We start from the raw sequence: 18,243 nt of genomic DNA, 5'->3' as shown, positions 1-18,243 counted from the left end.
CATGCCACGAGCTGGAATGGTTTGAACAGCTTTTGGGACAGGTTGAATACAATTGAAAACCAAACTTCTGGTCCATAAAAGCACCTGCCAAGCCCAACTCTAAATATAAATCCTCTTCTGTGCCAGACCATCCCAAGGCAGCCCTGCTCCAGAGTGAATTATTGCCTTCCCTTCCTGCTTGAGTGCATTAAATGTACTCAGCTCTGTCATGACATGGTTGTTCCTTCTCTGCTCTTTTTGGCACAGAGAATTCCACCTCCAAGACAAGGGGCTGAAAGGCAAGCCCTGGGCACTACCTGGCTGCTCAGCAGGTGTTGGGTTAGGCCAGGTTTTCTCCTCTCAAGGCAGCCATCCTGCAGATGTGCTGCTGCTGCTCTTTGCAATTTTCAGGGCCTTACTTGAGTGTCTTTGACAATCCCAGTCTGCACAGGTAGCCCTTTGTCTAAACAGCTGCTTCTCACACTCGTGACTAAAGTCATGACACAAACCAGACTAAAACAGCAAAGTGCAAACCTTGAGGGAGGTTCTGCTGCCCCATCATTGCAAGGGGCAGCTCCTCTCAGGGCAAAGCAGGGGATTAGAGCCACAGGATTGTAGAATTACATAGAACTGTAAAGCACAGGCTGACTTGGTTTGGGAGGGACCTTAAAGCACATCTGACTCCAACTCCCCTGCTGAGGTCAGGGTTAGGGTTCCACCAGCCCAGGCTGCTCAGAGCTGCACCCAGCCTGACCCATCCTGCATCCTTGTGATACACCTCCCTGATGGTGGAGAGCATAACCTGAACTGAGGGCACCTCACTCCATGACAAAAGGCACAGGCACAGGGCTCTTATTGCCCCACAGCTCTTCCCCACCTCCCCTGTTTCTCTCAGCCATTCTGCCCAGGGAGGACCCTGCTGACCTGGCTGCTGGGGTTCACAGCATAGAGAAGACAAGAGAACAAATGGGATTGAAAGACAAGAGACACAGTTGGGATTGAAAGACAAGAGACACAGCTGGGAGGTGTCTCTGCCAGCTCTGGGCTGAACACAACCATTGCTCTTTGTTTGCCCAAAGTTTTGACCAAGTCTTTGGGACTGGATGCAGTTTCCCCCCTAGGGGAAAGCTCTAAGTGCTGTCTGGGAGAGCCTGTGGTGTCACAGATCTCTGTGGCCACAAGGCAGGATCAGCTCAGAATCAAGACCAAGGTTCCCTCAGTGCCTCTCCTACACTACCTGACACCCACAAATGGTAACTTGCTTGTGAGCAGCAAAAGGATCCCCCTGCAATGCCAGGGAAACCAGGCTTTTCTCTGAGTGAGCTTCCCAGAGCAAAAACTGCTCTTCCTCAAATGCAAAAGTGTCCAGGCAACAGAGATATTAAAAAATTCTAGTTTTTGAATGAAAACATATTGGAGATGTTTGAGTCTGAAGTGAAGGATTTTGTTTCAATTGGGGTTTCATTTTGATAATTCCAAATTCAGCCTCGGGTTAGTTTGTGCAGGTGCTGCCTGTCATTAACTATTGCATTGTCATGGCTTGGCTTTTAGTGAATGAAATGTTTTGATGTGAGCATAAAGCATTTCAATCAGCCATTCAGACATTTTCAACTACAAAATTTATTAGATTTGGTCCCCTGTAGAATGTTTCCAAATTTTGCCTACTTCCAAGTAGTGTGTCTTGGTTTGGAAATACAGGAGTCTGCTAAGGAAGGCAGGAGCCTCCCCTGAAATGGAGAATGGAAACCCTCCCCACCCCTCTGAATTGCTATAAATTTTAAATTAAGGGGCTCTCAGGCAAAAATATGAGAGCAGGAAATAACAGTTCTTTAATAGGGAAGGAAAGAAAAAGGATAAAATAAACAATGCAGTACACTAGAACAACACTGCCAGAGTCAGAACCCAACCTGACACCCTGTGGGTCAGGGTGTTGGCAGCAGTCCCATTGGAATTGTGGCTCAGCCCTCCTGCAGTGTCAGGGCTGGTTCTGCTGGAGCAGGGATCCTGGAGAAAGGTGCAGTCTCTGCCTCTGAAGATCCAGGGGAAGAAGAGGCAGCTGCTGTTCCTCTGGGCAATCCAGTGCAGAAGCTGTGCTGGTGTTCCAGAATCTCCAGATTATATCCGGGTAGGAATGCTTGGCTCCTCCCTCTGGGCTCACATCTCCCAATGGGATGCTGTAGTTCTTATCAGCCATGCAGGGACATTCAATGGCTGTTATCAGCAATGTCCCCTCCCGAGGGAGGAGTGATTGGGATCACTCAAAGAGAGAGATAAGGCAAACTGCCCACTTGACAAAGGTAATCTGCCATACAGATAGTAATGGAAAACAACTTGCATTGCAATCTTCAACATAGTGACAGGCACAAACTGCACTAAGATTCATCACTGCATCTACTCCAACCCTCCAGTTCTCCTTTACTGTTCACTTGCCACTCTCAGGACTTTGGGATCAGCCTGTCCCCAGGGCGTTGGTGCAGATGTGGTACTTTGCCATAATATGGTTCAATATTTGGTTTTGGTTTGCTGAAGGCTGTGTTTTTGATAAACATTCGGGCCTTGATGGGTTTGCCTAGTTCCTTTCACAGGTTTTAATTTTTCTCAATGGACACTCCTCTGTTGGGTTAACAAGATATTTAATACTCTGATTGTTTGATTTGTTGTATATTGGTGATTTGTTAATAATGTACGGATGCAAGCTTGCATCGTAGAGGGAGGGCCTTGGTTACTCATTCTAGCATTAATTCTCCTATTTAAATATAGGTTGGTCTGTTAATGAGGGGGGAGTCATAAAGTTCTTATATTTTTGCAGTGTGGAGCTCTAACACACTCTTTGTTGATGGCTGCTTGAAGGCCCACAGTGATATGGTGGCATTTGGTTAAATGGACTTGATGATCTTGGAGACCTTTAATGACTCTGTGATTCCATACATAGTTTGGTGTGACTTCATACATGGTTTGGTGTTACCCCCACCAAAATGTGGCTTCCAAGGGGAGAGGCAGCCTGGCCCAGTAGTACCTTCTCCCAGTTCTTCTCCATCTCAGCAGCTTTTCCCTCACTGCTGTAGCCTTTCCCCACAGTAACTGACACCTGTCAGAGCCTTCCTCTGATTTCCTGCCAGCCAGAGAATGACAGGAGGAGCTGTGTGCTGCCAGACTCCTCCGTGTGATGGAAGTGAGCACTCTCAGAGTGCTGACCTGCACTTCTGGCAGTTCCAGGCTGTGGAGCTCCTGCCCTGCAGCCACAGCCTTGGCCAGCAGTTCTCTAAGGTCACTGGGGCAGGGCTGGGGACAAGAAGGATCAGCTGCAGGGATGGGACAGCCCTGGGGTTCAGGGCTGGCAGCAGAGAGGTGTCACAAACATCTTTTATGGAAAATCCTTTCCTTAGGATTTTTCCTCCTGAGAAGCTGGGAGGCCTCAGGAACAAAATGTAAACAATGGTTATCTGCTGCTGTGGAATGCAACAGGTGCATCTGTGATTGGTCTCATGTGGTTGTTTCTAATTAATGGCCAATCACAGTCAGCTGGCTTGGACAGAGAGCCTGAGCCACAAACCTTTGTTATCATTCTTTTCTATTCTATTCTTAGCCAGCCTTCTGATGAAATCCTTTCTCCTATTCTTTTAGTATAGTTTTAATGTAATATATATCATAAAATAATAAATCAAGCCTTCTGAAACATGTAGTCAGATCCTCATCTCTTTGCTCATTCTGGGACCCCTGTGAACACCCTCACAGAGGGGGGATGTGAGCAGTGAAGAGAAACAGGACAGATGTGGCTGCTCTGTGCCAGATGTGCAAGGAGCTCTTGCACAAATTAATGGTGGGCACACAGAAGGAGTGCACAAGGGCTTCCAGCTCCCAGTACAGGTGGAACTCCCTAACCCAAGTTCTGCCTTTCCTTAGGCTTCCAACTGATACTTCTCCAGAATATGTGGGGCCAGATCTGCTCTGTGCAGAGCTGGTGCAATCACAGGGAGGCTGTGGGTGACAGTGGCTGCAGGAACCCCATGTGCAGCTGGAAGCTTGTCTGTGTGCAACCCACACCTTCCTGCCCTCAGCCTGCTCCCCAAAGGAGACCCAGAGCTCTCAGCAGGTTCTCTGACCTGGGCACAGGTACCCAGGTGGTCTGCAGCCAGTCCCAGCCAGGTACACACCCAGGAAGTACTGGGTCACACCAGGTCTCCAGCACAGCCAGCCTGTCACTCTCAGGTGTTTGCTCATGGAAATCCACCCAGAGCCTCTGGGAGCCACAAGAAGACAACTTTCAATAACCTCTGCTGCTGTGCTGCCCTCAGCCTGCCTGGACACACTGGCTGGTACTGGCAATCAGTGATTTAGGCACCTTTGAACCAGATGTAGCACTGAATAGCCACAGAGAGATTTATTCTGTGTTATTTTGTCTTGTATCTTTGTCTTGTGTCTGTATAGAGAGACTCTATACAATTCTTTACCAGCAATTTGTACATAAAAAGCACATCCTCCTACTGCATCCAGCCAGCATCCTGCCTCTGTCACACCCTCCTCACTCATCTCCTGCAAGCAGAGGAGTCCTGCATGTGTGCATTGGCCCATATCCTTACACCCTGTCCCATCTCCTGTTCCTGTCTGCTTCAGTGTGGGGGTACCAGTTATGGGTTTCTCTGGCTCTGGACTAAAGGCACTTGAGATGATAGTTCATGTTCAGACTCAGATGTTTGTTATTTCTTATCGGTAAAACAGTCTCACTACTGTGAGCTCGGCAGCTTTTCATTAGAAGGCACAAAATGGCCAACAATCTCTTGTTACAAGGTCTTTTAAAACTAAACTGTCCAATTAAGAACTGACACCTAGCTTATTTTCCCTTTTAACCCAATAACTGATCCCACAGAGCCCTCAGTGCAGAATTTTCTGCCCAATTACAAAATGCCACCCAAACCCATGAGGCAGAAGGAAGAAGAAGGATGAAGAAGAAACCCAGGATGACACCCTGTGCCCTCCATCTTGCTTCCATCCACAACAAACTAAAAATCCCAAAACCTCAAATTCTCACCAAGTGATACACCTACACTACTCTCTATAATTTATTTCACCCTTTTGTGAATTCCAGTCTATCTTGAAATCTGGGAAACTTTCTCCATGGGTGAGGGTCAAAGTCAGTGCTCCCCTGGGGGTCAGAGCAAACAGAGAAATATTCTTGGTGCTCTGGGTTTCCGTACATCAGTGTCTGCTGTTTGGTACCCTTTAACAAGCCTTGCTCTCTAGGTGCATCAGTTCTCTCCCACGACCATTTCCACAGGAATTTATTGCTGTTCCCACCATGTGGCTCCGATAGTGGTTGGACCATTGTGCAGGTGGCACCAAGAGGGCTGTAAATAAATCCCTTTATTCTGAGCATGGGGGCAAGCTGCCCAGAGAGGTCTGGGAGCTGTGGGCAGGACCCAGAGCAGGCAGGGCAGGCTGTAGTGGATAAGCTGCTTTCTGAGGTGCTGTGGTGCCAGAACAGCTCCAGTCCGTGCAGGAGCCTCTGCCAGGGAGCTTCTGCCTGCCCAGAACAGCCCTGTGGCTTAAACCATCCCTGGCTGATCTTGAGCTGCTGTCCTGGTTCCAGAAGTGGGTTAATCTCTGCAGTATTTGGGAGGGCACACATTTCCAACACCTGTTTGGTTTCAAGGATCCTTGCATGGGGAATGTTAGAGATGCACCAGTTGTGTTGATTTGCTGTTTGCTGCTCCTTGTCTTGTTCAAAAGGCTTTGGCTGGGCAGCAAAGAGGAAGATGCTGCTGGGTTCACCTTCCCTGGTAGCCGTTCCAGGTTAAGACAATAATTCCTCCCACAGAAGGTATTTTGTGCTCAAAAAGTCTGGCAAGGGGGGATCTGAAATGCAGCAGAGACCTGGAGGAGGACAGGGAACAGGCCCCCAATCTGGACACAAGGGGATGTGAGGTTCCTTTCATATTTTCACTTTCATTCTTTTTTATTCATGCTTTTCTTGAATGAATTTCTTCCTTCAACAAAAGAATGAGGTTCTTTTCATTCTCTTTCAAGAGTCTCCACTTTTCATAGTGGAGACCATTTAGTTGCCAGAAGTCAGGATGTTGCTGGGCTGTGGCTGCTCCAAAGGACATGGTGGGAAGAAAGGACATATACTTGCAATCTCATTTTTTTTGCTTTAAAAAATTGTTCCTTGCTCTCATTCAGGCCCCAATATTTCCTTTTAGTTTAGAGGTTCTTTTAGAATGAAAATGTTAAGATTGACCCAGCTCATCCACTTACCAACTCTGAACCCTATTAAGTTAGGCTGACATGTAAAAAGAGTTTTAAAGAGTTTGGGAAGCCCTGCTTTGACATTTTCTGGACAGAAAGCATTTTTCTTTTCAAATTACTTCTGGTTTAGAATGCCCTTTCTGGGATGATTTTTTTAATGTCAACACTGAAGGGGGGGAAAAAACCAACATGGATTTTATTATTTTGATCAACCCAAACCAATTCCTTCTGGACCTCTCTTTCATGGCAATCACCAAAAACATGAACTTGCAGAATGGCAACAGAAAAGAAAAATTGTGCTTCTTGCCCAACATCCAACTCAAAGCAGACTGCTGCCCTGGCTGCTCTGTCTGGAGGTGAAAGAGGGAATGGCAGGGGCTGTGTCAGCCTCCCCTGTTTGGTGTGGAGTGTAGGAGCATCGGGGGTAGGATGGTGGGGATGGATGGACATGAGAGATCTCTGCAGCCAGGGTGGGAACTTGTGGGTTATTGCAAAGGGCCTGGGTGCAGGGCCCTGCTGGGAGCTGCCAGCCACAGCTGGAGCAGGGCTGAGAGAAGAGACGGGCAGAGAGGATGAAAGGGTAAGAGAGTAAAAGAGTAAGAGAGTAAAAGGGTAAGAGAGCGAGGTTCCCATTACAATACAATAAATCTTCTTCTGTGCTGAATATTCTGATTCTCACTAACCCATCTAGTACAAGATACAAAACCTATAGCATTTACATACAGCCTATAAGAATCATTACATTACCACACTGTGTTACATTTTAAACGCTAAAAACTCCTCTTTGGGCCCTTCTGCCAAGCTGCAGGGTCTGCTCTGACCCTTGGGCCTGTCTGCAAGCAGAGGGTGTTGTTCCATCAAAAGGGGATTACCTTCAGCTGGCCACACCATTGTTTTCCAGTTGTTCAGTAACTGAGGTATCTCAAAGCTTGCTTTCATTTCAATGTCACTTATAGTTTCAATATTCTCACAATCTTTAGCCAGACAATCATATTTATAAGACTTTCCTGTCTCATCTTCCCCAGCAGTGGGAGATTCCCCATGCCCAGCTCTGTGTGATGGCACAGAAGCCACCACAGGACTCACACAGGCCAGGGGGTGTCAGTGCCTCTCGTGCTCCCCAGAGCTGCACCCAGCCAGAGAAGCCATCTGCTCCCTGCCTCCTCACAGCTCCAGGGCTGGGATTTTCTCCCCTGGGATTGTTCCTTGGGAGCCAGGACAGCTACAGACAGGAGACAGAACCAAGGAGAAAACCTCCATGGGTTCAAGGAGTGTTTGGACAATTCTCAGGCACATGGGGAGATCCTTGGGGTTGTCCTGTGCAGGACTTGACTTCATCTTTGTGGGCCCTTCCAGCTCATGATATTTTATGATTCTGTGATTCTATGACACACTGTGCAAAATTTACAATTTTGCTATTTAGGAAGAGTGCCCTTATGCTCTGATCCAAGTCTCATTCCTGCTCCTGGCACAGGGGCTGCTGTTCTCATCCCCCTCTCCTCCACCTGGCTGCAGCCAAGTGCCCTAAGCTTCCACCTGCCCTGGGCTTCACCCCACATCCTCCTGCCTCCCCTGACTCCCCCTGGCAGCCCCTGGGCTGCGATGGCAGCCCTGACCTGGCAGAGGTTTCTAGAAGTGATTTCTTCTGTTTCCCTCACCAGCCATTCCCAGGGGCAGAAAGGCACCAGTGCCCTGCTCAGCCCCTTCCTGCTGCCCTGCTGGAGGGCACAGCCTGGCACAGGGCACAGCCTGGACAGGCACAGGGCACAGCCAGGCACAGGGCACAGCCTGGGCAGGCACGGGGCACAGCCTGGCACAGGGCACAGCCACGCACAGGGCACAGCCTGGCACAGGGCACAGCCTGGCACAGGGCACAGGGAGAGGAGCAGGAGGAGCAGCCAGGGTGGCAGAGCTTTACCTGCCCAGGGTCACTGCTCCCACTGCACAGACCCAGCTTCTGGTGCAGGAATGGCTTTAATCCCACCCTGGCAAACTGGCCTTGGCTGAGAGTTCATTATTGAAATGTTGTGGAGATCTGGGCCAGGGCCTACACGTGGGGGATGATCTGAGAGGACTGATCTATTTTCAGACGTGGAGAGGTGGGAGTAGAAACACGTTCAGCTCTTGCCCATTGCAGTGATACGGGATTGAAGCAGTGCTGGTGCCTCCAGATATGGTGTGATGTAAATGAGCTCTGAGTGCTTTGATCTCTTTATCTTCCCTTTCTCCTTCTCTTTTGGAGACTACCTTTAGTGTAGTTTTGAACCTGCAGGCTGTTAGGAAGAATTTCAGCTGGTTCTATGGCTCCAGGTACCATTTTACCATCAGCCCCAGCTTTACCCCAGGCAATTCAGGCATTTGTGGTGACCTTGGAGATTTCAAGATAAAGAGGAAAAGAGATAGTGAGAACCTTTATGAATCACTCTAGTATAATGTGAAGTATTTCTGAAACCATCATTTATTGCCTTTGGGCTTCTTTTCTGGTGGTGTAACTGTGCATTTTTACTGGATGCTAATGAGAGTGGCCAGGAGAGAGGCACAGACAGTGCTCAGCACCCAGGGATTTCAGGGTGCTTCATTCCTTACAAGAACAGGGCTAGTGCTGGGCCTTTCCAGGATAAGGATGGGAATTTTGGTCTGGTTTGTTCAGTTCCCCATGAAATCAGACTGCTGGACTGGGAGGCCTTAATGCTGTAATTGTGCAACTAATTAATCAAAAGGATAGCAGGTCATTAGCTTCTCCTCACAATCACAAAAATTTCTGCTCACCTGCCTGACTGTGAGGAAAGAGATTTTCATGGTCCAGGAAGCCACAGCTTCAGCACCAAAAGTGAGAGGAGCTGGGTTGAGCCTGGACAGGGGAGAGAGCACATTAATATCCTGAACATCTTGAAAAATATGAACATATTCATCCAGCAGAGCAATTTAGGGGCTGAGAGGACAGTCACCATCTGGGATTCTCAGCAGCTTTAGTAGGCTCAAACCAGGATCCCAGTCAGATTTGTCCTTTGGGGTCACTTTGCCTCCTTACAAACAGGAAGCAAGAGCTTCATTTCCCAAAATACTGGAAGTCTTCTCCAGTGACTGGGGCCATGGCTGCCCTCATTTCCAGTTGTAGCTACACACCCTGGATTTCACTGAGGTACCAGGGAAGGCAGAGGCCCATGGGGTGCTCCACTGTGGGCTCTGTGAAGGTCCAGGAACAGCAACCTGAGCTTGCAGAGACCTTGCAGAACAAAATTCATGAAGGCAGCTGCAAGAGCAGTAAGACAGAGGCTTCCTGCTCTGCTGAGTGACAGTGAGACCTATGTGGGGCACCTCAGGTGACTGAAAATGAGGACCAGAACTTCTGCCCCTTTCGAGTAACAGAGGTGGTTGGGGAATGTCTTCTCCCAGGCACAGGCAGGAGTTGCTCTTTCTGTAGGAGAATCTCTCTGCCAGATGTGCAATTTTCTATGGACAGATGCACATCTAGCTCTGAGGTGTCTCTGCTTGGCCTCAGCCAAGCCCTACCCCTGCAGGTTCCCCTTCAAACCCTCCTGGCTGAGCACCCTGGTCTTGTTGTGTTGTTCTAGGGGGGCTTCAGCCTGTGTTGCTTTAGGTCTGTTAGCTTCTGCTTGCATTAATTGTGCTTGCATTAATTAATTGCAGCCAATCTCTGAGGAAACACTTTGCTTTGTGCCTGGGAAGACACATCAGGAGTGTCTTGGTTTGGAAAGACAGGAGTCTGCTAATGAAGGCAGAAGCCTCCCCTGAAATGAAGAATGGAAACCCTCCCCATCCCTCTGAATTGCTATAAATTTTAAATTAAGGGGCGCTCAGGCAAAAATATGGCAGCAGGAAATAACAGTTCTGTACTAGGGAAGGAAAAAAATAAAAGGATAAAATAAACAATGCAGTGCACTAGAACAACACTGACAGAGTCAGAACCCAACCTGACACCCTGTGGGTCAGGGTGTTGGCAGCAGTCCCATTGGAATTGTGGCTCAGCCCTCCTGCAGTGTCAGGGCTGGTTCTGCTGGAGCAGGGATCCTGGAGAAAGGTGCAGTCTCTGCCTCTGAAGATGCAGGGGAAGAAGAGGCAGCTGCTGTTCCTCTGGGCAATCCAGTGCAGAAGCTGTGCTGGTGTTCCAGAATCTCCAGATTATATCCGGGTAGGAATGCTTGGCTCCTCCCTCTGGGCTCCCATCTCCCAATGGGATGCTGTAGTTCTTATCAGCCATGCAGTGACATTCAATAGCTGTTATCAGCAGATGTCCCTCCCTAGGGAGGTGTGATTGTGATCACTCAGAGAGATAAGGCAAACTGCCCACTTGACAAAAGATAATCTGCTATACAGATGGTAATTGAAAACATCTTGCATTGCAACCTGGAACAAGTGGGCAGCTTTAGATGCCTTGGGTTTGTGACAGGGGCACCAATCCTGCTGTCCCCAGAGGAGCATCCTGGGGATGCTGCTTAGGCAAAACTTGCAGGGTGTCCTTCATGAAGCCCCCTCAGCATAAATTCCTGTCCTTTTGGCCCAGAGCCTGCAGGTCCACCCAGCCCTGCAGGTGCCTTCTCTGCCTCCTTCAGAGAGGCTGCACAGGGACATCCACAGCTCCCCATAGGGACATCCACAGTTCCATTAATGCAGCCCCCAACGGGTTTTGGGGTATCCCTGGGGGGCTGCAGGGCCCTGGATAGCCCAGCCCTGCTCAGCACAGCCTGTCCCAGTTCCCAAACAGCTCCCAGCCACAGGCCGCCTTAGCAAGCTTGGGTGATATCAGCTCTAGTGATTATCAGCTCATTTGGGATTTCAGCTCTTTACTTGCTGAGTGCCTTATGGCAGGGAGAGAGAGGAGAAGGCTGTGTGAGGTTCCACAGGAGTGTTTTTATTGAATCCTCTACCTGGGCAAAAGTAGGGGTTTTTATAAGGTACAGGAGTTTTAGAAATTGTCCAATAGGAGGGGTCGAGGGGATTGTGACCTACAGTCCTACAGAGAGATAATAAAGGGTCTGGAGGAGCAAGAAGGGCTTCTAAGGTCCAGTCATCATCACTGGGCATTTCCTAACTTAGGCTGCTGAACACCATAGGGGCATGGGTGATATCAGCTCTAGTGATTATCAGCTCATTTGTGATTTCAGCTCTCAGCTTGCTGGGTGCCTTGGGCAGACACAGGGAGAGAGGAGAAGGCTGTGTGAGGTTCCACAGGAGTGTCTTTATTGAATCTTCTGTGAAGGTTCTTAGGGACAGCTTTTCTGCCAAACTGAGCAATAGTAGGGGTTTTTATAGGGTACAGGGGTTTTGGAAATTGTCCAATAGTAAGGGCTAAAGGAAAGTGACCTATAGTCTTACAGAGAGATAAGCAGGGGTCTGGAGGAGAAAAAAGGGGCTTCTAATGTCCAGTCACCATCACTGGGCATTTCCTATCTTGGACTGCTGAACACCATGGGGGCATTGCAGGCTCTGGGTCTGCTACACCCCATGGCTCAGAGCACCCCACACATCCTGCCCAGCAGTGATGCCGAGGATAAACCCTTTTATCTCTTTTCTCCTATGACCCCTGAGCTAAAACTCTGTGCTCACCATCTCACAGCATGGCAGGCAGTCCCAGCAGTGAGCCCAGCACCGTGTGTGTGTGTCACCTCCTTTTCTGATAAAGGAAGATCAGCTAATCAGTGAATAATCAAAGGTTGTTCATGAAAGAAGGTGACATCAAAGCAAACAATTTAAGGAAGCCCTCGAGGGCCAAAGGAGTTGTAAGGTCTGAGGCTGAATCACATGAGCTCAGTTTCCATGAACTGTGTCTCAGTTTTCCTGCAGGTACAAGTTAGAAATGCTTACGATAAATGTTTAGAATGAGTTGGGGAAGGGGGGAAAGTTAAATCACACTAATTATAGCCATGATGGCTTTGGTGCAGTGCCATTTGAAAGCATAGGTGTATCCTACACCTAATGCAAGAGGTATTAAAAGGCTTCTTGGGTAAGCAGGGTGATACGAGAGCAGAGTTTCAGTTTTGGGAGTAGTAGAGTAGTTCACTCTGCTGGCTACATTCCAGACCACAGCCATGAAGGGTGATTTGACAGCAAAAGAATTCCTGCTTTTATTTGATATTTTGTAGAGAGGACAGACATGGCAGTGACAGGGGAAGGAGGAACAGGGGAGCTCTGGGACAGGAGAGGGGTGGCTTGTCCCAGAGCACCAGTGCTGGGAGGTATCATGAACTCCAAGGCAAGAATCTGACAGCTCCTCTGCAGGTCCTGCGAGCCTGGGTGAAGCTGCAGCACCCCATTTCTTCTCCTACCTTTCTGATTTCTTTTAGAGTTTAAGGGACTTTGATTTGAATAATTTGTGCATTTCTGTACTGTGTGCTCTGGTACAGAGCTCACCTTTGGAATGGTTTCTGCAGTGCAAATGGCAAGGGCCATGCACAGACACGAGTGATCCAGAACTTATTTGGCTTCCCTGGAAGGGTTCTTCTTCCTTCTTCAGTCACTCAGAAGAGAGCCCTAGCTTGGAAAGCCAAGGTCACTGACACAGCTGGGAAAGGTCAGAAGAGCTCCTGACCCATTTATCCATGGATCCCTCTTTATTCTGCTAGATGCTGCAGAAAAAAACGAATCCAACAAGGTTCAAATACTGTGGGTTCCTTTTAAATGAACTGAATGTGGCTGACTGAAGTAACCACCCCCAAACACTTGAGGAGATAAACAGCTCCTCTGATTGCTCTGACAGGAAGCATTTCCACCCTTGCATGTGTTGGGGATGTGCATAACATAAGAAACCTTACTAAGAGGAAAATCACAAGCTTGGGAAAACACAGCAACAAGTCAACAACATCTTTAAATGAGTAATAAGTCAAATATTTACTCCCACAACACTTCAGGCAAGAATCCTGTGCCTCAGCTTTCACACAAGCATGGACAGCCTGTGGAGAAACATCTCGTACTTTTGTGGCTAGAAAAATCACCAGGTCCAGGGCTGTGCTTGGGAAGTTTATTTCCAGCCCTTGGAGGAATTTGCTCCTCCTTCACACCATTTGTCCTTGCACATTCCCCACTGTCCTCACGCCAGGGCCAGGCCAGGGATTGCAGCACCTCAGGCCGGGTGTGATGTCCCCTGCTCTGGGGGTCCCTGCAGGTGTCACAGTGCAGAGTTCATGGCAAAACTGAGTCCCTGGAACCTTTGCCTTGCTGTTCATTAGCTGGCAAAGCACTGCCAGGATCTGCCCTTTTGGGGTGCCCTTTCCAGGGCTGTCAGTGGAGATGTAATACACTTGAATCCTGCAAACCACCAGAGTGTTCAAACAGCCAAAACAGCAGCGACTTTTAAATAAATTTACTCAAAATATTTTCTATGTAACAACCTTGAAAAAAAGGCTGGGCTCTTCTTCACTGCCCAAAGAGATGGTGGGAGAGACTCCCTTGTCTCAGACCTGCCCGTGGCCAGGAGGGGGGCTTGGAAAGGAAAACCACATTCTGTGGAGCTGTGAGGCTGCAGGGTGATGGGATAAGGGCATCTCTCCTCTGCCTTTTGGAAGATTTTTTCAAAAACCAGTGTATTTTGTTCCTTTTAGGTATGGATTTTCTCTTTTAACTGTGGATCAGGGCAGGAGGAAAGTGTCCAAGGCCAGGTTGGATGGGGCTTGGAGAAACCAGGGAGAGTGAAGGTGCCCCAGCTATGGCAGGGGTGGAATGAGATGAGCTTGGAGGTCCTTTCCTGCCCAAACCATCTGGGATTCTAAAAGATAATAAAAGATATTTTATTATTTAATAAATTATAGATAATATAAATTATAATAAGATAATTACAATAAGATAAATTAGTATTTTATATTCTCCCATATCCTCAGCCACTCAGAGCCCTGCTGCTGTTTGGGACTGATGAGTCCCATCCTGATGGGTCCAGACTGATGGGTCTGGACATCCCTGCAGCCACCTGGACCCAGCCACTGTCCAGCTGTCCCCACCACACCTGGGCACACAGAAATCACTTCCAGGAGGCTTGGAAAGTGCCAGGCAAGGGGTATTCTCTATACTACCAGCAGAAGGCAACTTAAGGAATATACCTCAGAGTTTTGAGGAGATCTTGGATGTTTCAGATCTGTGTTTTCTCTCACAGTCTTTCATTTTACATTATTTTTCGTTATTTTCACATTGTTCCACAACATGTCAAAACATCAGACAGATTCATTACAACACAAACAGGAGACACTTTGATGTAGGAAAAAAAGATGTTTTAATGGGTGCTAAGTAGCAACTGCCCTTAGGGGTTTTAAAATAAAAATAGAAGCAGCACAAAATAATATTTTAACCCTTGTGTCCCAGGATCACCAAATTATGGAATGCAGCATTACACACAGAGCACTGCAGGCAATAATTTTCTTTTAGCACTCATTCTGAAAACAGAATTTTGAATTCTCATGAGTTTTTGGTGAGTTTTCTACTACTTCTTTGGAGAAGAGAAAGTTATAAAGGAAAAAGTAAACTTCTTCAGGAGTATTTTTCAAAAGGGCTCACAAAAGTTTGTGCTTTTGTCACAGGACACCTCTCCAGAGAATATGCAAAGACAGCTTCCAAGCTTCCTGGTGTGTCACCTGCAGTGACACCAATGCCAAATAGAGCTGGTTAGAACATGGTGGTTTGGGTTTTTTGGGGAAAGTGGTCAAAATGTAGAAGCCTATGCCCCCCAGGTGTTCTGCTGTTTACCAGCAAAACTCCAGCATTTTTTACTGAGGAATACAAAGGATCTCAGTACATTTTTCAGTGAAGCAATTTCCTCCCCAGAGCCCAAAGCCAGCTGAGATGCTGCAGATCATTTGCTATGAGACCTGGGGGACCTCAGGTGCTCTGAGCAGGTGGAACAGCTCAGAGAGGTCCCTCTTGCATTGCTGGGCTCTCCTGAGGGGATTTTCTCCTTTGTGCTTCTGTCCTTGTGCTTGGCATGAGCCTCTCCAATGCCAAGGCAGGGCAGGGCAGGGCCTTCCTCAGGCTCACAAGTCTGTGAGGTTCACAGAAGGAAAGAGTAAATAAATTGCCTTTATTTGGTTGTTGTTTCTGCTCATTTTACCATCACACCCATCAGGCTGTGCTGTTCAGTGCCAGGAGGAGCTGAGCTGTGTCCAGTGACAAAGAGCAGCCCCTGTGCCTCCCACAGGGCTCTCAGCACCCACAGACACTGCCCAGGTGCTATGCTCACCAGGGGATATGCCCCATCTATTCCCATCGGGTTTAACCACCCCAGCTTTTAATTCTGCCTCATCTTACCTCAGCTTTAATGGTCAGTGCTCTCTTGCTAACCTGGACACAGCCTGGTCTAGGCTGGGGTGAGCAGTGTGGGTTTCTTCACGTGCAGCTGCTCATGAGGGCTATCAGACCCCAAGAACAGCCTGGAAACATCCCTGTTTTCCCCAAATACCAGCTTGTGCTCTGACCCCAAGAACAGCCTGAAATATTCTTGTTTTCCCCAGATACCACCTTGTGTATTGACCCCAGGAACAGCCTGGAATATCCTTGTTTTCCCCAGGTACCAGCTTGTGCATTGACCCTAAGAACAGCCTGGAATATCCTTGTTTTCCCCAATACCAGCTTGTGCACTGACCCCAAGTGCAACCTGAAAATATCCTTGTTTTCCCCAGATACTAGCTTGTGCACTGACCCAGAACAGCCTGGAATATCCTTGTTTTCCCCAATACCAGCTTGTGCATTGAATCAGCTGGGACAGACTGAGCTGCTCTCACACCCTCAGATGGGGAGAGCTCTGCTCAGGCAGCTCACAGTGACTGTAATGGGCAGAGGACTTCAGCACCACCCTGGACCCTCTGGGTACCAGCACAGCCTCCTCCAGAGGCTCTCTGGAAGCCAGGCAGAGGAGATGAGCCCTTAGCTGGAGATGACAGAGTGAGACAAGCACAATCAGCCAGGTTCCTTCACCTCCCAACCTCAGTTTGTCACCCACAGAGCCAAGCTGTGCCCCTCAGTGCTGTGTGCTTCTCTGGTTTGTGCAGTGTAGAGAAAGGCAGTCCAGTGGGATGGACACCTTCTCTCATGGGCTGCTGGCTCCTCAAAGGCAGATGTGTGTCCCTACACTGGAACATCTCCCTGTGGGGGCTGGCATGGCCATGGTGACAGAGAGATGCTCCTGGGCCCAGGGACATGCTGTCCTTTCCAGTGTCACGGGGCGTCCTGTTCCCTCTCCAGAGCTTGTGAGACTGCTGATGCTGTTGGGAAATGTCCTAACTTGCTTCAGAACTTGGAGGAGCTCAGGCAGACCACCCTGAAGGAGCCAGGTCTCTCTGGCTACTCCTCTCCATCCATCCCTCTGCAGGCAGAGCCTGGGCTGTGATTAGATGTTAACACTGAAATGCTGCTTGCAGAGGCTTCTCACCCTCCCACCGAGCACAGAGGGGACCCAGAGCCTGGCACTGAGGTTCATTCTGTGCAAACTACTGATCAGAAACCTCTGTGTTTGCTCCCTGCCAGAGACCTGAGCATGAACAACATCAGCCAGCTGCAGCCGCGTGCGCTCCGGCACCTGCGCTTCCTGGAGGAGCTGTGAGTACGGGGTGCTGCATGGGCAGGGGGGGCTGAGGGGCTGGGGGGACACTGCACAGGCTCCTCCAGCACTGCCACCGCCTCCAGGGCTGCTCCTGCAGCTGCAGGCTCAGCTGGGAGTAGCCTGTGTGGGACAGGGTTTGTTTGCTGCTCCAGCTTTGGGGTTCTGCTGAGGTTGTCACCTTCTGGCTGAGGTGGTGCCAAAAGCCAAATAAAAGAGGACCTCATCTCTCATTCAGAAATCAGCACTGTACCCTGGGGCAGAGCCAGCAAACAGAGAGTTTCACTCACCCTTCAGCAGCCAGGGTCTCCCTCACAGCCTCCTGCAGCCCAGAGACACACAAGCCCCTGGGTGCTTCACAGGGTCCCTCAAGGGTCACACACAGTTCCCAGGGGTGTCACACTCAGTCCCTCAGGGATGTCACACTGAGCCCCCAAGGATGTCACATGCACCCCTCAGGGATGTCACACGCAGTCCCTGTGTCCCCAGGGATGTCACACTGAGCCCCCAAGGATGTCACATGCACCCCTCAGGGATGTCACACGCAGTCCCTGTGTCCCCAGGGATGTCACACTCAGCCCCCAAGGATGTCACATGCACCCCTCAGGGATGTCACACACAGTCCCTGTGTCCCCAGGGATGTCACACTGAGCCCCCAAGGATGTCACATGCACCCCTCAGGGATGTCACACGCAGTCCCTGTGTCCCCAGGGATGTCACACTGAGCCCCCAAGGATGTCACACGCACCCCCCAGGGATGTCACACACAGTCCCTCAGGAGTGTCACACTGAGCCCCCCGGGGATGTCACACGCAGTCCCTGTGTCCCCAGGGATGTCACGCTCAGCCCCCCAGGGATGTCACACAGAGCCACCCTGCAAAACTGAAATCCAAAAAGCTTCTCCCAGAGGCTGAGGTGTCCCACCGAGGTCTGAGCAAACACACTCAGGCACAGCAGCAGTCCCAGTCCCGGGGATCAGCATGTGGCTGTGTGTCAGTGAAGGAGTGGCCCCACTTCTGAAAGTGTGAAAATTAACCAGCAGCACAAGAAACCACTGGAATCCTTTGTGAGCCCCAAAAATGGGAGCCCAGGGGGCAGAATGTTGAGGCTGACCATTTCTGCATGAGTAAATTGCACCTGTATGGTCTTACTCCACTTGACCATGAGAAATACCTCCAGGTGTTATTCTCATGCTGTTGTTACTTTCAACACAACGGCTTCTGTTGGAAAACACAATTTCTTCAAAACACTGTTATTGCATTCATGAAATCCTAATATTAAGACTTCATTTGATGTGTGTTGTGAACTTACTGTGTATATAACAGTTACTGCCACTTAATGTGCCTAAATAAAACAACTTTCACTTCTCTGAATCAGATCTTGCTGCCACCACAAGGCACAACACTGGCATTTCATAAATGGTGTTTTCCAAAATGTCAGAATTATAGATATCACCCTCACACCTGTGAGATGCTGGCACAGGG

General features: G+C 49.1%; 1 protein-coding gene across 1 annotated transcript in view; it reads left to right on the top strand.

Moving 5' to 3' along the window:
* The window catches only part of LGR6 (leucine rich repeat containing G protein-coupled receptor 6), a 172,217-nt gene that overhangs the window by 48,327 nt on the left and 105,647 nt on the right, over positions 1-18,243 (top strand). The window contains exon 2 of the mRNA XM_058819408.1: positions 16,687-16,758. Within this exon, the coding sequence (XP_058675391.1) occupies positions 16,687-16,758 (72 nt within the window). The remainder of the gene's footprint in view (positions 1-16,686; positions 16,759-18,243) is intronic.

The sequence above is a fragment of the Ammospiza caudacuta genome, chromosome 24 (assembly GCF_027887145.1).
Source record: "Ammospiza caudacuta isolate bAmmCau1 chromosome 24, bAmmCau1.pri, whole genome shotgun sequence".
In the NCBI taxonomy this organism is placed as follows: Eukaryota; Metazoa; Chordata; class Aves; order Passeriformes; family Passerellidae; genus Ammospiza; species Ammospiza caudacuta.
The sequence above is the reverse complement of the archived record's forward strand: the minus strand, read 5'-3'. Positions and strand labels throughout refer to the sequence as shown.